Source organism: Scylla paramamosain, chromosome 44 (assembly GCF_035594125.1).
Source record: "Scylla paramamosain isolate STU-SP2022 chromosome 44, ASM3559412v1, whole genome shotgun sequence".
NCBI lineage: Eukaryota > Metazoa > Arthropoda > Malacostraca > Decapoda > Portunidae > Scylla > Scylla paramamosain.
Genome location: NC_087194.1, coordinates 5,397,515 through 5,420,014, shown reverse-complemented (window position 1 = coordinate 5,420,014; position 22,500 = coordinate 5,397,515). Strand labels below are relative to the sequence as shown.

Genomic DNA, 22,500 nt, shown 5'->3' with positions numbered 1-22,500 from the left:
GCACTCACGCTCTCCCTCAGGTACGCGGCGGGGACGGCGCCCTCGCACATCGAGTTCCTGGCGCGGTACGAATTTGTAGACAAGAGGCAGTGGGGGACGCCCACCCCCGGAGGCGGCCCCTGTGACCGCACCTTCACGCTGCGGCCAGAGGGGCTCTTCGCCTCTCCGCGCGACGTGTTCTTGTTCGGGCGCGGCGGGTCGCGCAAGCTGCGGTGCGTGTACACGTTCGAGGCGGCGCCGCACCAGCGAGTAGCGCTGCGCATTATCCGGTCTCGCATGGGCGCGGCGTGCAGTACGGAGTACCGTCACGCCTCACTGCGATACGAGTGCTCGCACGGCGGCGCGGCAGGGCAGCCTGCCATCTGGGTACGGGAGAGGCCGTGGCAGGACGTGGCCATGACGCGCGCCTGCCTGTGCGCCACGCCGCGGGATCGCCCCTTCTCACTACTGAGCTACACGCCGCGTCTGCAGCTGGTGTTCAGCGTGCCCGCCATGACGGCGCACCACGACTACACACACTTCTTCTTCGAGGGCGAGTACTCCATTGTGGACACCGCGCCGCAGGACGCCGCCTGCGACGCCACGGCGCGCCGCCTCTCGGGCCGCTTCGGGAACTTTACGGTGGGCGGGTCATCGGAGAGCTTGGAGGGCGCCGCCAGCGACCCTTGCTTGGCGCTGCCGCGCCTCGTCACGGCCACGGACGGCTCCTTCCTCTTCCTGCGCCTGCCAGGTCACTCCGCGATCCAGGATTCCTGCGGCGCAGAGGCGAGACTCAACGTGTACGCGCCGGGAGGCCTGGCGCCCATCGCCTCGGTGTGCCCGGCCGCCAGCCACGCCTACACCGCGGTGTTCAGCAGCGGGTGGCGCAGCGCCCCGGGGAGCGGCAGGGGGTCCGGACGCCACCAGCATCCGGGGCGGCGCCAGCAGGAGACGCGGGACCTGCTGCTGGAGGTGGCCGGCAACGCCTCGGTGCCGCTCAGAGTGTCCTGGGTTAGCGTGTGGCGTCCATTGCAGACGGCGCCGCTTTCCCCTGCAGGCGCCGACCTGTGCCCGCATCGCTGCCCGGAGATCAGCGCCTGCCTGCCGCCGCAGTTGTGGTGTGACGGCGAGGCGCACTGCCCCGCCGGCACGGACGAAGGCGCGGCAGCATGCGGCCTGCTGGCGGCCATGCCCTGGGTGTACTTGGCGGCGGGCGGCGTGCTGGCGGCCTCGCTGGCGGCGCTGCTGGCCGCCGTGGTGGTGCATCGCCGCCGCTCGCAGGCCGTGAAGGCGGTGGCGGCGGCGGTGGTGGAGAACAACAGCCATGGCGTGAAGAGCGCCACGCACGACCCACTGCTGCCGCCAGAGAAGGACTCGTGGTGACGCCGCGCCCCGCCCCAAGACCTCGTCTGTGTGGACTACGAGACTACCGTGTAGGCCGGGGCGGGGCTGGCTGGCTGCACACCATCACACACACACACACACACACTGCAACACTCGCGCATTCACACACACACACACACACACACACACACACACACACACACACACTGCAACACTCACGCATTCACACACACACACACACACACACACACACACACACACACACACACACACACACAACTATACACTTACTAAAACACACACACACACACACACACACACACACACAACTATACACTTACTAAAACACACACACACACACACACACACAACTATACACTTACTAAAACACACACACACACACACACACACACAAACACACATCTATATACTTACTAAAAAAACACACACACACACACACACACACATCTATACACTTACTAAATCACACACACACACACACACACACACACACACACACACACACACACACACACACACACACACACACACACACACACACCTTAAAACTTCCACCTTAGGCAGTTCTTCCATAGGCAAGTATTTCTGTAGTGAGAAGAGAGAGGGGGCGCAGACCCACCTACCCTTACCCCCGGGGCCCCGCGACACACACACACACACACACACACACACACACACACACACACACACACACACACACACACACCATCAATCTCAGCACCAGACAATTCAATCACAACTTTATTACACCTTGCTGCTAAATTCGCCAATATATAAACCACATCACCTCTCATCAGGAATTTCTTCAAGAATTTCCCACCAATAAATTTCGAGTTAGGCCTACTCGCGCCCCGCCCCCCTTGTTCCCCCGGCTGAGGCCTATTTAAGCGGTAGGCCTAAGCACGCTATCAACACGGCGCCTCATTATGTCGCCACACACACAGGAACACATAGATAATAGATAAGAATGATGATAATGGTAAATGAAGCGATGGTAGACTAAAATATGAATAAATAAATAAAAAAACACACTAAATGCAATAATTCATAATATATACGTATGTGCGTAGGTTTAATTGAAATGAATGACTTTTTTAGATCAGATGAATGAATAAATTATAAGTTTTTAGAGCCAAGACAAAAAAAAATAATGATCGTTTTGTATTTTGTATAATTTCTAATCTCACAAATAACAACAACAATAACAAAAATAATAAACACAAACAAACACAACCTAACCAAACACTACCTCCTCAAATCTCGTTTTCTTTACAACTGCTAAAAAAACAATCCAGCCTCCCATTTTCTTTACAACCTTTCCCGCTTTCTTTCACAGCTGCGCGAGGATAGACAGGGCTAAACTGACCCAAACTTAACTAGCCTAAACTGAACTCAACGTAACGACCTTAAACTTAGCTAAACTGAATTCAACTAAACTAAATTTAACTAAACTAAGATAAACTGAGCTAAACTGAGCCAAAATGAACTGAAGTAAGATAAACTGAGCTAAACTTAACCAAACTGAACCAAAGTGAGCTAAACTGAGCTAAACTGAACTAAACTGAGGCAAACTTAGCTAAACTGAGTTAAACTTAACTAAACTTAACTAAATCTAACTAAAAAGGAAATAAAATTGAACTAAATTCAACTCTACTTAATTCAACTGAAGTAAATTGAGATAAACTGAATTAAACAACTAGACTAAACTGGGCTAAAACTTAACTAAGCTGAACTAAACTCAGCTGAAACTGAACTAAACTTAACCAAACTTCACTGAATTAAACTGAGATAAATTGAACTAAAGTGAACTAAACTGAGAAAAACTTAACAAACTGAACTCAACTGAAATAAACTTTACTAAACTTGACTAAAGTGAAGTAAACTGAGATAAACTGAACTAAACTTAACTAAACTGAACAAAATTTAACTAAACTGAACAAAACTTAACTAAACTGAACAAAACTAAACTAAACTGAACAAAACTTAACTAAAACTTATCCAGAATTAACTAAACTTTACAAAATTCAACTAAACTGAACTCGACTAAACTAAATTGAGCTAAACTGAACTCAACTCAACGCAACTCAACTCAACTCAACTAAACTGAACTAAAAGTGAACTAAGCTGAGGTAAAACTTAACTAAAACTGAACTAAACTTAATAAATTTAACAAAACTGAAGCAAACTTAACTAAATTGAGCCAAAACGTAAACTAAAAACTAACCAAACTTAACTAAACTGAACCAGACTTAACTGAACTCAACCAACATTAACTAAACTGAAATAAACTCAACTAAACTGAATAAAAACTGACCTAAAACTTAACTAAAATGAGCTAAACTTTACTAAACTGAGCCAAACTAAGATACAAAGAAACAACCTGAACTAAAATCACCCAAACTGAGCCAAACTGAGCCAAACTGAGCCAAATTGAGCCAAACTGAGCCAAACAAAACACATTCCGTAAACAACTCTAACTTTTTTCACCTTTTCCGCACTCTTTTTTTTTCTTCTTCTTTTTCTTATCAGTTTACTCGCTTCGATGTAGCGTCTTATCTCGAGGGGAGGGGGGCGGGGGGCGTCGCTCCGGGGGTAAGGGGGTGATGTAAAAAAGAGAGAGAGAGAGAGAGAGAGAGAGAGAGAGAGAGAAAGAGAGAGAGAAAGAGAGAGAAAGAGATAGAGAGAGAGTGTGAGTGAGAGATTAAAGAGAATTTAGACAATTTATACATTTATATTTGATAATAAAATGAAGTTCTCAAGATTTTTTTATTTTCCTGCTTTTTTTTTTTTTTGAGAGGAAAGGGAGTGAGTGAAGGAAGAGGAAAGGGAGAAAGGAAAGGAAAAGAGAGAGCGAGGGAGGAAGAGAGAGATGGAGAAAGGGAAAGAGGGAAGGACAGAGACTGGATAAAAAAAGAAAAAAGATGGAACGAGAAGAAAGGATGGAATGAAAAATATATACAAATAATAAAGGAAGGAAGGAAGAAAGGAAGGAAGAGAGGAAGAAAGGGAGAGAGAAGGAGAAAGGAATGAGGAAGAAGACAAAGGTTGGGTAAGAAGGATGGGGCAAGGAAGGAAGGAAAGAGACGCAAAAAAAAAAAAAAATAAAGGAAGGAAGAATGAAACAAAGTGAATAAAGAAAGAAGAGCCATAAAAATAAAGCACAAACAAAAGGTAGGGAAAGAAGGAAGTAAGAAAGATGGAAGAGAGAAAAAAGAAGAAAGGAAGGATGATATAATAGCAAAGGAAGACAGAAGGAGAGGTTATAAAAAATGAAGGAAGGAAGGAAAGAAGAAAAAGCATATGAAAAATAAATATATATATAAAAAAAGACTACGAAATTGGAGGAGGGATGAATAGAATGACAGAAGGAAATAGAGAAAAAAAGAAAAGAAAGAAAATAAAAGAGAAGGGAGACAGATAAAAGAGGGAACAAAAGAAAGAAAAAGAAAGAAAGACAAGGAAGGGGAAAAAAACGGATAGAAACAAAATAATGAACGAAAAACAAAGAGAATAAAACGAAAACCAAAATAGGAAAAAAAACGAAACAGAACAAAACACGAAAAAAACGGAGAAACAATGATTTGATCAGAAAGAACACGAGAGAGAGAGAGAGAGAGAGAGAGAGAGAGAGAGAGAGAGAGAGAGAGAGAGAGAGAGAGAGAGGTGGGGGAGAATGCTCGGACAATGCCTGCTTGCTCTCTCTCTCTCTCTCTCTCTCTCTCTCTCTCTCTCTCTCTCTCTCTCTCTCTCTCTCTCTCTCCAACAACAACAAAAACACTACTACTACTACTACTACTATTACTACTACTACTATTACTGCTACTACTACTGCTACTACTACATACTTTTATTTCTTCGATCAGAGACAGAGAGAGAGAGAGAGAGAGAGAGAGAGAGAATGCTCGGACAATGCCTGCTCTCTCTCTCTCTCTCTCTCTCTCTCTCTCTCTCCAAAGGCTTCAAAACTGCACAGACCTTAATCCTCTCCGCTTCGGAACAGTGAAGCCGAACCAACAACACTGAACCTAAGCTCCCGACTCGCCGCAAAAACAACACACGGTTCGAACCCCCAGGGAATGAAGCTCCGGAAAATGTGAAGCTTCGTAACAAGAGTGAAATGAAGCTTGGAGTATAAAAAAATAAGCTTTTGTACGTACAGGAAGGAAGGGTAATGGAAAAATAGAGAAGGGAAGGGAAAAAATAAAGGAAAGAGAAAAGTAAGAGTGAAGCTTCGAAACAAGAGTGAAAAGAAGCTTCGAGTAAAAATGAAGGTTTGCACGTGTGGAAAAAAAAAGTTTATAGAAAAAGGGAAGGAAAATTAAGTAAAAGAAAAGAGAAAAGATAAGTTTTAAACACGTATGGGCTTTGTATGTGTGGCGATAAAGGCTGGAAAAGAAAAAGAATAGGAAAATAGAATAAACGAAAAAGGGAGAAAAGTTTCAAACACGTAGGAGTTTTGTACGTGTGGAAATAAAGACTCAAAGGAAAAAGCAAAAGAAAAAAAAAGAAAAGGAAAAAAAGAAGAGGAAAGTTTCGAAGACAAGGGAATGAAGCTTCGAAAAAAATAAACAAGCTTAAAAAAAACAATCTTTCAAAGTAACTAAAATCTAAAAAAAAGAAAAAAAAACAATATATATTTTTCAAGTACAAAAGAATAAGATAAACAAATAAAAAAAAAATATCGGAGGAAAATTTACACACACACACACACACACACACACACACACACAAACTGAGTGATACGTATGCACACGGTACTCACTGGAGGGAGGGGAGGGAGGGGAGGGAGGGAAAGGAGGGAGGGAAGACAGAACAAGGAGAGAGAGAGAGAGAGAGAGAGAGAGAGAGAGAGAGAGAGAGAGAGAGAGAGAGAGAGAGAGAGAGAGAGAGAGAGAGAGAGAGAGAGAGAGGAAGGAAGGGGAGATGTGAAGAGAAAGAAGGGAGAGAAGGAGGAAGATAGGGAGGGATGGAGGTAAGGGAGGGAGGGAGGGAAACGTGAAAGGGAAGTAGATAGCATTCAACTGGAGGGAGGGAGGGAGGGAGGGAAGCGGAGGGAGGGAAGGAGGAAGAGGAGATAAAAGAAAGGTGAGAAGGAGGTGAGGGAAGAGGAAGGAAAGGCGAGAGAGAGAGAGAGAGAGAGAGAGAGAGAGAGAGATAAGAGAGAAAGGAGGAAAGAGGGATGGAGGGAGGGAGGGAAGGAGGGAAGATGCAACGAGAAACAAGGGAAAGAAGGAAGGAAAAAGAGGAAGAAAGGAAATTGAAGATATGAGGAGTAAAGAGAGAGAGAGAGAGAGAGAGAGAGAGAGAGAGAGAGAGAGAGAGAGAGAGAGAGAGAGAGAGAGAGAGAGAGAGAGAGAGAGAGAGAGAGAGAGAGAGAGAGGAAGAAAGAAGAGGAGAGAGGAGAGAGAAAAAGAGGAAAGGGAAAAAAGGGAGGAGGAAAGATATTTAAAGAAGAAAGGAAGAGAGGAGACAAAGGAGGGAAGAGAGACATGGAGAGGAGAGAGAGGGAAAGAGAAGGAAAAAAGGAAAAAAAACAAGGAGGAGAGAGAGAATGTAACAAATAGAAGAGGAAGAGAAGGGAGAGAAGGGAAGGAAAGGAGAAATGGAATATAGAAAAAGGAAAGAGGAAAGAAGTGAAAGGAAAGGGAGAGAAAGAAAAAGAGAGAAGTAAAAAAAAAACAAAGGGAGAAGATGAAGGGAGGAAGAAGGAAAATAAGGAAGACAAAAAATTAAAAGAGGAAGAGGAAGAAGGAAGGAGAGAATGAAGGGAGAGAAGAAGAGGGAAACAGAGGAAAGAAGACAAAAAACAGGAGGAAAAGAAGGGAGGAAGAAGGAAACTAAAAAAAAGAGGAAGAGGGAAATCGAAGTAGAGAATAAAAGGAGAGTAGAAGAGGAAAAGGGAAGGAAAGAAGAGAAAGAAGAGAAAAAGAGAAGCAGAGAGGGAGAAAGAAGAACGGAGAGAAAAAAAGGAAGAGGGGAATGGAAGGAGAGGAGAATGGAGAAAGAGAAGAGGAGGGAAACGGAGGGAGAGAAGGAGGGAGGGAGGGAGGAAAGGAGGGGCAGTGTTCTAGTTTGGAGGGAAGTGAATGGTTTAAAGAGATGGAACCACACCAGCCAAGAAATTTCCCTTCCTTTCCCTCCCCTTTCCTCCCTTCCTTTCTTTCCTTTTCCTCCCCTTTCCTCCCTTCCTTTCTTTCCTTTTCCTCCCTTTCCTCCCTTTGTTTCTTTCCTTTTCTTTCTTTTTTTCCCTCCTTTCCTTTCTCTATCCTTCTTTTCCTTCCTTCTTTTCCCCTTTCCTCTCTTCCTTCTCTCCCTTTTTCTCTTCTTTTCCTCTTTTCTCTTTTTTATATTTCCTCCTTTCATGATTTTCTTTTTCTCCTTTTCTTCCTTTTCTTCTCTTCCATTCTTTCTCCTCTTTTCCTTCCCTTCTCTTTGTTTTCCTTACTTCTTTTTTTCCTTTTCCTCCTTTCCTCTCCTTTACTTTTCCTTTCTTCCTTGCCTTCCTTTATTTTTCCTCTCCTTTCTTTCTTTATCCATTCCTTCAATTCCTTCCTTTTCTTTTTTCCTTTATCTCCCTTTTATCTCTTTTTTCCTTCCATTCTCTTCTTTTTTTCTTTCCCCTCTTTCCCTTTTCCGTTTCTCTTCTTTTCCTTCCCTTTCTTTGTCATATTTTCCTTTCTCCTTGTTTCCTTTCCTTACTGATTCCTTCATTCTTATTTTTTTCCTTTTCTTTCCCTCCTTCCTTTGTTTTCTTATTTCTACTCTCCTTTCTCTCTTTCCTTCCCTTTTTCCTCCACTCCCTTTTTCTCTCCGTTTATTTCTGCTCCTCTTCATATCTTTAATCTTTCCTTCTCTCTCTCTCTCTCTCTCTCTCTCTCTCTCTCTCTCTCTCTCTCTCTCTGGTCATTTGTTTAAACTGTACTCATTTAAAAGGAAAATTTCAGAGACGCGCACGCACGCACGCACGCACTCGCACTCACTCACTTACTCACTCACTCACTCACACACACACACACACACACACACACACACACACACACACACACACACACACACACACACACACACACACACTTTTTCCTCTCTCGTCACCACCTCAGGAGCAGAAGGAGAAGAAAAAGAAGAAGAAGAAGAAGAAGAAGAAGAAGAAGAAGAAGAAGAAGAAGAAGAAGAAGAAGAAGAAGAAGAAGAAGAAGAGGAGGAGAAGAGGAGAGGAGAGGAGAGGAGAGGAGAGGAGAGTAGTAGTAGTAGTAGTAGTAGTAGTAGTAGTAGTAGTAGTAGTTGTTGTTGTTGTTGTTGTTGTTGTTGTTGTTGTTGTTGTTGTTGTTGTTGTTGTAGATATGAGGGAAGAAAATAAAGAAATAAATAAAGAAAGAAAGAAAGAAAGAAAGAAAGAAAGAAAGAAAAAGATTGGTAGATACGAAATAAACAGAAAAAAATAGAAAAGGAAAGACTAACAGATAACGAAGCAAAGAAACAAGTGAAGGAATGAAAAAAAGAAAAGGTAGAGATACAGGAGAGAGAGAGAGAGAGAGAGAGAGAGAGAGAGAGAGAGAGAGAGAGAGAGAGAGAGAGAGAGAGAGAGAGAGAGAGAGAGAGAGAGAGAGAGAGAGAGAGAAAGGAAAGAGAAAAGAAATTGTGTCAAGCCAATAAAGAAACAAAAAGGATAAGAAAATAAAAGGGAATGAAAAAAGAAAGAAAAGAAAAAAGAAAGAAAAAGAGAGAGGGAGAGGTGAGTTCACATAGCTTTCATTTGCTACTTTAAAGAGAGAGAGAGAGAGAGAGAGAGAGAGAGAGAGAGAGAGAGAGAGAGAGAGAGAGAGAGAGAGAGAGAGAGAGAGAGAGAGAGAGAGAGAGAGCAAAAGTTATCCAAATGTGACTTGACTTTTCCGTAGTTTACGTCTCTCTCTCTCTCTCTCTCTCTCTCTCTCTCTCTCTCTCTCTCTCTCTCTCTCTCTCTCTCTCTCTCTCTCTCTCTCGTTTTATGCATATCACGTTGGTCATTTGTTTGTTCCTCCTCTCATTCTTCTTCCTCTTCCTCTCCTCCTCCTCCTCCTCCTCCTCCTCCTTCCTAATTTCATTAGCTTCCCATTTAGGCCTATTGTTATTTTTTCCTTCCTTTTTTGTTACCTTCTTTTTCTTCTTTATTTTCTTCCCCTCTTCTTTTTTTCTTCCTAACTTTTCTCATAACTGCTCTATTTTTTTCTGTTATATTTTCTTCTACTTTTCTTCTTCTTCTTCTTCTTCTTCTTCTTCTTCTTCTTCTTCTTCTTCTTCTTCTTTTTCTACTTCTTCTTCTTATTATTATTATTACTATCGTTGTTGTTGTTCTTCCTCCTCTCATGTATTTTTTTCCATCTACTTCTTTTTTATTTTTTTCTTCCTGGCCCCTCTCTCCTCCTCCTCCTCCTCCTCCTCCTCCTCCTCCTCCTCCTCCTCCTCCTCCTCCTCCTCCTCCTCCTTCTCCTCTTCCTCCCTCTCCTTCTCCTCCTCCTTTTTCCTTCTTCTTCTCCTTCTCCTTCTCCTCCTTCGCTGTCTTCTTCTTTTCATCTCCTTTTTAATTTTTTCTTCTTCTTCCTCCTCCTCCTCCTCCTCCTCCTTCTTCTCCTCCTGTATTTCTTTCTTCTCTCTTCCTCCTTTTCATTTCTTCCCTTTTTCCCTTCCTTCTCTTTGTCATTTCCTCATCCTCCTTTTCTTTCTTCTTATTTTTCTAGTTTCACCTCTTCATCATTCATCTTCTTTCCTCTTCTCTATCTTTATTCCTTCTTTCTTTCATTTTCATTTGTTCTCTTATTTTTTTCTTTACCATCCACCTTTTATCATCTCTCTCTCTCTCTCTCTCTCTCTCTCTCTCTCTCTCTCTCTCTCTCTCTACAGGAGAATACAAGTGGACAATATAAAAAGATAAATAAATAAAGAATGAATGAAGAAGAAAGATAATAAGGAAAAGTTTCAGATAAAGGAATGAGAGAGAGAGAGAGAGAGAGAGAGAGAGAGAGAGAGAGAGAGAGAGAGAGAGAGAGAGAGAGAGAGAGAGAGAGAGAGAGAACCATCCTTACTCTTTCTCCCTCTCTCCCCTTAATAAAAAAACAAGAAAAATAACTAAATAAGTAATCTAGTCTTAACACAAGCCGTATTTTAATTAAACCTCTGAAATACAACACGGAAATATGAATACAAGAATAATGCATCCACTGGCCTTGTTGTTGTTGTTGTTGTTATGGTGGTGATGGTGGTGGTGGTGGTGGTGGTGGTGGTGGTGGTGGTGGTGGTGGTGGTTGTTGTTGTTGTTGTTGTTGTTGTTGTTGTTGTTGTTGTTGTTGTTGTTGTTGTTGTTGTGGTGTTTTCCTTTTCTTATTTCTCAGTTTATTTGTTTGTTTGTTTATTGTTGTTCCTTTCCTTCATCTTTTCTTTGCTTTTTCTCCTTGTTCTCGTTCTTCGGTTTGTTTGTTTGTTTGTTATTGTTGTTGTTCGTGTTTTTACCCTTTTCCTTCTTCTTCTTCTTCTTCTTCTTCTTCTTTGTTATCGTTATCATCATCAGTGTCTATTTCTTTCCATCAATTTTCACTGTTACTTTCGTTTAGTTTATTTTCCTACCTCTTCGCTGATAAATTTTCCATCTTTCTCGTTCCCTTCCGTAATTTTCCCTTCTCCCTTAAAAATTTCCCACCTACTCTAATGTTTTTTTTTCCAGTTTCCCCTCACTTCCCATCAATCACAGTTTCAATTAACTTTTCAATTCATTCCCTCAGTTTTTTTTTCCCTTCATCATCCTATCAATTTCCCTTTTCATTTCCCAGCTCCCCATCAATTTTCATCAGTTTCCCTACTTTTCCATCATATTCTCTTAATTTCCCATCAATTTCTCAACTTTCCCATCATTTTTTCCCTACTTTCCCATCAATTTTCTTACTTTTTCCGTCATTTTCCTATTTTCCCATCACTTCTGCCTACTTTCCCATCACTTTTCTTACTTTTTTCATCATTTTTCCCCTATCTCTCCATCAGTTTCCTTGTTTCTTTTATCACTTTTCCTTTTTTCCCATCTTTTCCTCACTTTTCCTTCAGTTTTCCTACTTCCCCATCACTTTTGCTAAATTTCCATCGGTTTTCCTTACATTTTTCATCACTTTTCCTGTTTTCCCTTCACTTTCCTTCACTTTCCTCTTCATTATGTCATTTATTTTTATCGTCTCATCCTTTTTCCTTAAGTTCCCATTGCTTTGAGAGAGAGAGAGAGAGAGAGAGAGAGAGAGAGAGAGAGAGAGAGAGAGAGAGAGAGAGAGAGAGAGAGAGAGAGAGAGAGAGAGAGAGAGAGAGAGAGAGAGAGAGAGAGAGAGAGAGAGAGAGAGAGAGAGCCATAAGCATAGTAATCATGATACTCTAAATTAAATTATCTATCATTCAAATTCTGCTTATTAATTTTCATCATATCTTTTTTCCTATTGTCTTTTTTTTTATTTATTTTTCTTTCCTTCCTTTTTTTTTTACATGTATTTTTTTTCCACAATTTTTTTTCAGTCGACATGAAATGAAAAAAAAAATAAATAAATAAAGAAAATCATTCAGTTTTCATGAATTCGTAAAATCATTATTATCTTTTTCATTTTCTTTGTTAATGAGAGAGAGAGAGAGAGAGAGAGAGAGAGAGAGAGAGAGAGAGAGAGAGAGAGAGAGAGAGAGAGAGAGAGAGAGAGAGAGAGAGAGAGAGAGAGAGAGAGAGAGAGAGAGAGAGAGAGAGATATGTATTGATTATGAAAGATTTTGGAGTGATAGAAGAAAAAAACAGCAAAAAGAAAATAAAGAAAGAAAAAAAACAAAAAGTTGAAGCAAGGAAGTGAGAAAGAGAGAGAAAGAAAGAGAGAGAATGGGAGAAAGTACAGAGAGAAGAAAGGAAGAAATGAAGAAGATAGACCGAGAAAGAAAGAAAAAGGGAGAAAAAGAAAAATAAGAAACTAGAAAAAAAAAGAGAAAGATGAAGAATACAAAGAAGAAAGACGAGAGAGAGAGAGAGAGAGAGAGAGAGAGAGAGAGAGAGAGAGAGAGAGAGAGAGAGAGAGAAATAGCAGTAAATCTTAAAGCTAATGTCTTGTGTTTTTTTTACCATTATTCACAGGATCAGTGCGTGTATCAGGAGACGTGGCAACACTGCTCTCTCTCTCTCTCTCTCTCTCTCTCTCTCTCTCTCTCTCTCTCTCTCTCTCTCTCTCTCTCTCCCGGTATGAATCAAATCTGTGTCACTGCGCGTGTAATTCATGTACAAATCTCTCTCTCTCTCTCTCTCTCTCTCTCTCTCTCTCTCTCTCTCTCTCTCTCTCTCTCTCTCTCTCTCTCTCTCTCTCTCTCTCTCTCTCTCCATTTTTCCTCTATATTCCCCCATCACAGCTCCTTCCCCTCCCTCCCCCTCCTCCCCCTCCCCCTCTCTCCCTCCCAGAAACCCAAAATACGTCACGCATATGTCACAACCAAACCAGCCAATCACAGAAGACCCCGAAATGACGTAGGAGCGACTGGACCAATGGGCAGGCGAGATTACTGTGACGTCATGAAAGCGAACCAATAGAGAGACGGAATGAGAGTAAGACAGTTTGAGCCAAGTTTGTCAGAGTTAATAAGGCTGTAGAGGTAATTAGGAAGGGCAGGTGAGGTGACAGAGCTGGCGCAGGTGTGAATGAGTGAGCCAGGTGTTAATTAGGGAAGGTTGGGACAGGTAAAGTTTGCTCTCCTTATTAGATATTGTAGGTTTCTCTCTATGTGTGTGTGTGTGTGTGAGAGAGAGAGAGAGAGAGAGAGAGAGAGAGAGAGAGAGAGAGAGAGAGAGAGAGAGAGAGAGAGAGAGAGAGAGAGAGAGAGCGGTACAGATATATATATAGCGTGAAAATGACAAAATTACATGGATAGATTAAGTCAGACAGACAGACAGACACACAGACAGACAGACAGACAGACACAGACAGACAGACAGACAGACAGAGACAGCCAAAGAAATACGAATATAGACATGTAAACAGACTATCAATAAAACTACTACTACTACTACTACTACTACTACTACTACTACTATTACTACTACTATTACTACTTCTACTACTACTACTACTACTATTACTGCTTCTACCACCACGACAACCAACACTACTACCACCACCATCACAACAACCACCACCACTACTACTATTACTACTACAACAACAACAACAACAACAACAACAACAACTACTACTACTACTACTACTACTACTACTACTACTACTACTACTACTATTGCTGCTGCTGCTGCCACCAGCACAACCAACACTACTGTCACCACCATCACTACCACCACCACCACTGCTACTATTATTACTAATACTACTGCTGCTACCACTACTACTACTATTACTACTACTACTACTGCTACTACTATTGCTACTACTAAACCACAATACATCCATCTATCCATTTTTTCTTCCCATATCTCTCTCTCTCTCTCTCTCTCTCTCTCTCTCTCTCTCTCTCTCTCTCTCTCTCTCTCTCTCTCTCTCCTTCATCTGCCAGACCCTCCACACCCCCTCTCACTTTCCCTCCCACTCTCCCTCCCTCCTCTCCACCTTGATGGCCGTGAAGAGAGAGAGAGAGAGAGAGAGAGAGAGAGAGAGAGAGAGAGAGAGAGAGAGAGAGAGAGAGAGAGAGAGAGAGAGAGAGAGAGAGAGAGAGAGAGAGAGAGAGAGAGAGAGAGAGCCAAGGGAGGCATTAGGAGGAGGGAGGAGGAAGAAGAAGAGGAAGAAGAGGAAGGAAAAATAATAGGAAGAACACACATGGAATAATAATGGGCAATTGTACACACACACACACACACACACACACACACACACACACACACACACACACACACACACACACACACACACACACACACACACACACACACACACACATTTGATGGAAAATGTAAACACTAGCTGATTATGTCCAGAGAGAGAGAGAGAGAGAGAGAGAGAGAGAGAGAGAGAGAGAGAGAGAGAGAGAGAGAGAGAGAGAGAGAGAGAAGATAAATTATGAGAAAAATATTAAAGATAAAACCGAGAGAGAGAGAGAGAGAGAGAGAGAGAGAGAGAGAGAGAGAGAGAGAGAGAGAGAGAGAGAGAGAGAGAGAGAGAGAGAGAGAGAGAGAATCACTTCACCTAAATTAGATATGATGGATTTCTTAATATCTATCATCTAATTATCTCTCTCTCTCTCTCTCTCTCTCTCTCTCTCTCTCTCTCTCTCTCTCTCTCTCTCTCTCTCTCTCTCTCTCTCTCCTTCACTGCAGAAATTAACAGAACTTTTCACAAATATTTCTAACAGCCAAAATTTACGAGGGAGAGAGAGAGGGAGAGAGAAGGAGAGGGAGGGAGAGGGAGGGAAAGAGGGAGAGGGAGAGAGGGAGGGGCGTTCAAGGATGATGGAGGAGAAATATGGCGGGAGGTGAAGAGGGGGAGGAGGAGTAGGAAGGAAAAAAAGGAGGAGGAGGAGGAGGAGGAGGAGGAGGAGGAGGAGGAGGAGGAGGTTGTGGTGGTGGTGGATGTGGAAGGTTAGAAGAAGAAAAGGGACAGACATTCGTACTCTCTCTCTCTCTCTCTCTCTCTCTCTCTCTCTCTCTCTCTCTCTCTCTCTCTCTCTCTCTCTCTCTCTCTCTCTCTCTCTCTCTCTCTCTCTCTCTGTACCTCGGTTTATCTTTAACTTTTTCCTCTTTCTATTTTATCTTTGGTATTTTTCGTTCTCTCTCTCTCTCTCTCTCTCTCTCTCTCTCTCTCTCTCTCTCTCTCTCTCTCTCTCTCTCTCTCTCTCTCTCTCTCTCTCCCCTTTGTGTATATCTTTCTTCCAAACTTTCCTACTTTTTCCCTTCAGGTCTTTCCCCACTTTTCCTCCTTTCTTTCCCTCTCCTCCTCCTCCTCCTCTTCCACCTCTCCCTTCTCTCCATATCTCCACTCTGCCACTTGTATCAATTCTGGGTGGATGCCGCTATTGTGAGGAGGAGGAGGAGGAGGAGGAGGAGGAGGAGGAGGTCATACTGGGAGATTTTAACCCTGCATGACCTAAGAGGAGGAGAAGAAGAAGAAGAAAGAGGAGGAAGAGAAAGAGAAAGAGGAGGAGGAGGAGTGGTAGTGGAAAAGAAGAAGAATGATGTTGATAATGAACACGATGATGAAGAAAGTAATAGCAGTAGTAGTAGTAGTAGTAGTAGTAGTAGTAGTAGTAGTAGTAGTAGTAGTAGTAGTAGTAGTAGTAGTAGGCCTATCTGTGGCAGTTCCAGTACAAAACACAGGTACCGAAGTATTTCCCCTCATCTCTATACATACATCTGCCTAATACTTTAAAACCTACATTGGACAACCTTCTTTTAAAATCAAACTAATGATACTTACCAACTATTACTTTTCTCTCTTCTTTGGCTAGATTCCTTATAACAAAGAGGTATTAGTATAGCATTTGAGAAGCACAAAAAAAATAAAAATAAATAAACAGACCTGCACTCATCACTATCACTTCATTCCTTCCCTCTCCTCTTCACTCTTGACGTCTTGTAGAGCCAGGTAGGTGTTACAGCAGTTTTTGGCAGTTTCTGGGTTTTCTCTCAGTTGAATTCCTCGTTATGTGTCGTATGGCTTGGTTCAGGTGTCTCTGCTCTGTGAGGGGACAAAGAGGTGTAGATTTCGTTTAAACTTTTCATGTTTTTTTTTTTTTAGCGAGGCAATGGACAATCAGGGTGGTTTGTGAAAATTGCAATACCTTGGTTGAATATCTTGTGAAAATTGCAATACCTTGGTTGAATATCTTGGTATGGTTGATTCTGTCATGTCAGAGGAGGAACTGGTGTGAAATTCGTCTAAAGTTTTCATGTTTTTAATGGAAAAATAGACATTATGACTTTTTTTTCTTTATTTCCATTTACCCTCTAAAGAAAAAAAAAACTTAGGTATTGGTTGTCTGTGTCCTGCGGTGTGAAATTAATTAACTTTTTCATCATTTTAGTGTGAAAATGGACAACGCAACTTTTTTTTATACATTTTGATTTAACTAAAAATATAACAAAACGACGTGGGTAGTTTGTTTAGGAATATTACAATGCGGTAGTTGCATATCTCGGTACAGCTGCCTCTGTCCTGTGAGGGGAGGAGGTGGTGTGAAATTCGTCTTAACTTCTCATCTTTTTTAATGTGAAAATAGACAATGGGACTTTTTTCTTTCGATTTTCCCCCGCCCCCCTCAAAAAAAAAAAAAAAATAGGATAGTGTGGCTGTGAGGACTGCTGTGTTAGTCCTTTCCGTCCCGTGAGGAGAGAAGGAGGAGATCTGTGTTAACTTTTCATCTTTTTAGTGTGAAGATCGACACTGGGACTTTTCTATTTTGATTTTCCTCCAAAAATAATAAACAAATAAATAAATACATAGCTAGTTTGTTTATGAATATGAAGCTGTATTGGTTATTTCTGTCTCGTGAGGTGACAAATTTGAGTTAACTTTTAATTTTTCTAGTGGGAAATTAGACACAGGGACTTTTTACTTCGATTTCCCCCAAAAAAATAGAAAAAAATGCATAAATAGTTTGTTTATGAAGATGACACTGTATTAGTCGTCTGTCCTGTGAGGGGAGGTGATGTGAAATTTATCATCAGTTTCCATGTTTTAATGAGAAAATAGATACTGGAGCTTTTTTTTTATTTCGAATTCCCACAAAATGTCAAAAGATTAGATGGGCAGTTTGTTTGTCAAGACCATGAGTTAGTTGCAAGTCTTGGTATAGTTGTCTCCATCCTGTGAGTGATGTTAACTTGTATTTAACTTGTCACGTCTTTAATGGGAAAACAGATAATGGGTCTTTATCTTGATTGGTCAAAAGAGAGAGGGAAAAAAAAAAAGGGAAAATGACTAGTTAGGTACGTAGTTTGTTTATGAAGATGACGCTGTGTTAGTTGATGTGCTGGAAGGATGCCTCTGTTCCCCGTGGTGGTAACAATGATATGAAGTTTGTCTTGACTTTCCAATATACTACAATAAGGAAATAAGGACATCAAGACCTTTTTTGTTTTTTTATTATTTCAGTTTTCTGCAAATAGAAATGTGATTTTTAACCCTTTTCACTGATGTGGTTGTTTTGAATGACATTCGGAGCACTGGGAAAACAAAAAGTTGAAGAAAATTACTTAGACACAGAAGAAGAGAGAGAATAAGAGGTGAATTGTGCATGTTTTAGACAGAACTATTTGGGACACAATGACAGGAAAAGAAAGCGTTTAAATACGAAAGAAAATTATGAGAAAAAATCAGAACAATTGTCTGGTATTAAAAGGTTCAAGTGATATTTTCTTTTCGATTTTGATTTTTCGGAAAGGAGAAGAGTTATCAGTTTTTTTTTCTGTTTGTTTTTCTTAACGATTTTTTTTTCCGAAAAGTAGAAAAGGTGATAAGCAGGTTTTTTTTATTTTTCTTAAGAATTTCTTTTTATTTTCCAAAAGTAGAAAATTTGTAAGATTTTTGAAAATTTTCCAAAAGCAGAAAGTGATAAGCAAGTTTTTTTTTTCGTTTTTCTTGGCCATAAAACTTATTTAAATTTTCCGAAAAGAAAATGTGACAAGAATTTTTTTTTTCGTTTTTCTTAATGAGACTCCTTTTAATCTTCCAAAACGTAGAAAAATGATAAGCACGTGTTTTTTTCTTCTTTTTTTTTCAATGAGACGAAAAAAAAATCTTAAAAGTAGAAAAAGTAACAACCAGTTTTCTCGTTTTCTTAGACTTTTTTATTTTGATTTCCTAAGTAGAAAAAAAGTGACAGGCATTTTTTAATTAAACTTTTTTTTTTTCATTATATCGATTTTCAAAAAATGTAGATTTGGACTGTTTTTCATTTAGATTTTCAAAAACATACAAAAAAAAAAAAAAAAAAAAAAAAATATATATATATATATATATATATATATATATATATATATATATATATATATATATATATATATATATATATATATATATATATATATATATATATATATATATATATATATATATATATATATATATATATATATATATATTTATTTATTTATTTATTTATATATATATATATATATATATATATATATATATATATATATATATATATATATATATATATATATATATATATATATATATATATATATATATATATATATATATATATATATATTTATTTATTTATATATATATATATATATATATATATATATATATATATATATATATATATATATATATATATATATATATATATATATATATATATATATATATATATATATATATATATATATATATATGTGTGTGTGTGTGTGTGTGTGTGTGTGTGTGTGTGTGTGTAAGACAAAAAAAAACGAAAGATAGTGAGAAAGAAACCAGAGATAAAAGGAACGAAAGAATAAAAAAGAGGAAAGACAGGAAAAATCAGTAATCACGAAAAAAAGAGAGAAAAAGCAAAAAGAAAGAAGCAGAAAAACGTTGAAAACAAGAAAACGAAAAGAGAGAGAAAGAAAAACAGAACCCGAGAAAGAAAAGAAAAAAACGGAGAGAGAGAGAGAGAGAGAGAGAGAGAGAGAGAGAGAGAGAGAGAGAGAGAGAGAGAGAGAGAGAGAGAGAGAGAGAGAGAGAGAGAGAGAGAAAACACTAAACAGACCCAAAGAAACAAAAAAAGGAAAAAAGAGGAAAACAGCAGCAGATAATGAGAGAGAATGAAAGAAAACAAAGAAAGAAAAAGAAAAACAAGAATGAGAAACAGAAGAGAGTGGAGAGAGAAAGAAAGAAACAAAAAAACAGAAATCCGAAAAAGAGAGAGAGCAAACAGAGAGAGAGAAAAAAAACATAAAGAGACAGATGATGAAGGAAAATAAAGAAAAGAGGAGAGGAAGAAAGAGAAAGAGGAGAGAGTGAAGAGAATGACTGAAACTTGGCGCGTGAGGAGAAGTGAAGAATTATGTACGAGGAGGAGGAGGAGGAGGAGGAGGAGGAGGAGGAGGAGGAGGAGGAGGAGGAGGAGGAGGAGGAGGGGAAAGAAGAGGAGGAAGGAAGGGAAACTGACCACCACTACTACTATTCTCCTCCTCCTCCTCCTCCTCCTCCTCCTCCTCCTCTTCCTGCCTATCCTTGTGAAGAGGCGAGGAAGACAAGACGTGTATGGCATATAAGGAGGAGGAAGAGGAAGAGGAGGAGGAGGAGGAGGAGGAGGAGGAGGAAGGATGATTACGATAGTGATGCAAAGGAGAATGAAGAGGAGGATGAAGGAAAAGAGGAGGAGGAGGAGGAGGAGGAGGAGGAGGAGGAGGAGGAGGAGGAGGAGGAGGAGGAGGAGGAGGAGGAGGAGGAGGAGGAGAATTAGTATGATGATGAAGAGGAAGAGATGGAGAAGCATAACAGGGAAGAGGAAGAGAAGAAGAATAATGATGATGATGATAATGAAAAGGAAGATGAAGGGGAGGAAGAGGAGGAAGAGGAAGATGAAGAAAAGGAGGAGGAGGAGGAGGAGGAGGAAGAAGAGGAGGATAAATAAAATGAAGAAGAACAAGAAGAACAAGAGGATGACGAAGAAGAAGACGAAGAAGAGGAAGAGGAAGAGAAAACAACAAAAAATAAAAATAAACAAAACAAGAAAAAAGATAACAAAAAATAAGAAATAAAAACAAAGAAGAAAAAAAATCAAGGAACAAAGAAAATTAGGAAAACCAGGAGGAGGAGGAGGAGGAGGAGGAGGAGGAGGAGGAGGAGGAGGAGGAGGAGGAGGAGGAGGAGGAAGAACTGTAGGGAAAGTGGAGGTGCTTAACCCGCCATGACCGAAGGCAAGGAGGAGGAGGAGGAGGAGGAGGAGGAGGAGGAGGAGGAGGAGGAGGAGGAGGAGGCTATTGACTCGGCTTGGTGGAGGAGATAGCGAGAAGAGATACTGCCTGGGAGATATTGCGGAGGAGAACAGCGGGAAGGAGATGAAGTGTGGGAGATAAGGAGATAGTGAGAGATGCATCACCCCTCTCTCTCTCTCTCTCTCTCTCTCTCTCTCTCTCTCTCTCTCTCTCTCTCTCTCTCTCTCTCTCTCTCTCTCTCACTTTATATGCATGAAGGATGGAATATGTTCTCTTTTTCTCCTTTCTTAATTCTCCTCCTCCTCCTCCTCCTCCTCCTCCTCCTCCTCCTCCTCCTCCTCCTCCTCCTCCTCCTCCATTACAGGGAATCGCTACATCTTCTTTTCCAAGCTTCCTTTGTTTTCACTAAACCTAGGCAAATGAGCTAACTCTCTCTCTCTCTCTCTCTCTCTCTCTCTCTCTCTCTCTCTCTCTCTCTCTCTCTCTCTCTCTCTCTCTTTGCTGTTGCGACTACTACTACTACTAACACTGCAATAATGAAAATAAAAGAAAGAAAATAGTATTACTACTACTACTACTACTACTACTACTACTACTACTATTACTACTACATCTCTCCCTGCGTCTCTTTTCTATTGCTACTATTACTACTATTAACACTGCAAAAAAACATAAATAACAACAATTTTTTGTACTACTATTACTACTACTACTACTACTACTACTACTACTACCACCACAAATACTAATGTCACAACCATCAACTCTCTCTCTCTCTCTCTCTCTCTCTCTCTCTCTCTCTCTCTCTCTCTCTCTCTCTCTCTCTCTCTTTCTAACACCCTCTTTTACACGGAGCTCATCGCGGCTTCCCATTGGCTGATACATACGCCGGCGGTGAATGGAGGGCGCTGATTGGCTGTTGAGGTCTGTATATCTGTATGCCTGGCTCCTATTGGTCCAACGAGCGGGTGAATGCTTGAACCTTATTGGTTGATTAGCCTTCCTCTGATTACATGACTGGCCGGGGATTAGTGGACCGTGAGAAGGGAGGAGGGAGAGGGACGAAGAGGGAGAGAGAGAGAGAGAGGGAGAGGGAGAGAAGGTGAATATTTGTTGCTTGTGGTGGTGGTGGTGGTGGTGGTGGTGGTGGAAGCAGCAGTAATAGTAGTAGTAGTAGTAGTAGTAGTAGTAGTAGTAGTAGTAGTAGTAGTAGTAGTAGTAGAAGAAAAAAGAACAAGAACAAGAAAAACAAGAATAAGACGAAAAACAAAGAAGAGGAGGAGGAGGAGGAGGAGGAGGAGGAGGAGAAGAAGAAGAAGAAGAAGAAGAAGAAGAAGAAGAAGAAGAAGAAGAAGAAGAAGAAGAAGTAAGGAGGAGGATGAGGAAGAAGAAGAAGAAGAAGAAGAAGAAGAAGAAGAAGAAGAAGAAGAAGAAGAAGAAGAAGTAAGGAGAAGGATGAGGAAGAATAGAAAAACGAAGATGAAGAGAGAGAGAGAGAGAGAGAGAGAGAGAGAGAGAGAGAGAGAGAGAGAGAGAGAGAGAGAGAGAGAGAGAGAGAGATCAACAGGACTAAATACTAATTACACACACACACACACACACACACACACACACACACACACGTCAATCCTTCTCTTACTCTTCCTCCTCTTCTTCCTCCTCCTTCTCCTCCTCCTCCTCCTCCTTGTACATATCTAGAAGGAAGAATGACGAAGAGACATCCTTATCTCCCTCCTTCCCTCCTTCCCTTCTTCCTTCCTTCCTTCCTTCCCTCCCTCCTTCTGTTTATTCTTGATAACACGTGACATACAAGTTGGCAACACTTTCCTTCTTCTTTAGGTGAGAAAAGATGCAAAGTCACTCTCTCTCTCTCTCTCTCTCTCTCTCTCTCTCTCTCTCTCTCTCTCTCTCTCTCTCTCTCTCTGTTCTATCATATTCTGTTTCTATGTGTATTTTTTGGTCTCTCTCTCTCTCTCTCTCTCTCTCTCTCTCTCTCTCTCTCTCTCTCTCTCTCTCTCTCTCTCTCTCTCTCTCTCTCTCTCTATCACACAGGGATTACTGGGATTACGGCGTCAAAGTTTCTCTCCTTCTCTCCTTTCTCTCCCTAATCTCCTTTCCTCCATATTACCTCCCTCTCTCCCTCCCCCATTTTTCCTCCCTCCTTTTTCTCCTTTTCTCCATATTTTTCTCTCCATTGTTACTATTTTATACCTCCTATGGCATATTTTTCCTCCGCTTAGCTCTCTCTCTCTCTCTCTCTCTCTCTCTCTCTCTCTCTCTCTCTCTCTCTCTCTCTCTCTCTCTCTCTC

At 41.0% G+C, this 22,500-nt stretch overlaps 1 protein-coding gene and 1 long non-coding RNA gene across 2 annotated transcripts in view; one reads left to right on the top strand and one right to left on the bottom strand.

The window, feature by feature from the left end:
- Positions 1-1,675, top strand: part of LOC135093987 (uncharacterized) — a 10,639-nt gene extending 8,964 nt beyond the window's left edge. The window contains exon 3 of the mRNA XM_063993673.1: positions 1-1,675. This exon is cut by the window's left edge and continues 1,222 nt beyond it. Within this exon, the coding sequence (XP_063849743.1) occupies positions 1-1,362 (1,362 nt within the window). The 3' untranslated portion in view covers positions 1,363-1,675.
- LOC135094165 (uncharacterized) overlaps positions 1-22,500 on the bottom strand; it is a 146,776-nt gene that overhangs the window by 96,336 nt on the left and 27,940 nt on the right. Inside the window, exon 2 of the long non-coding RNA XR_010263648.1 lies at positions 15,837-15,995. This is a non-coding gene — a long non-coding RNA (uncharacterized LOC135094165). The remainder of the gene's footprint in view (positions 1-15,836; positions 15,996-22,500) is intronic.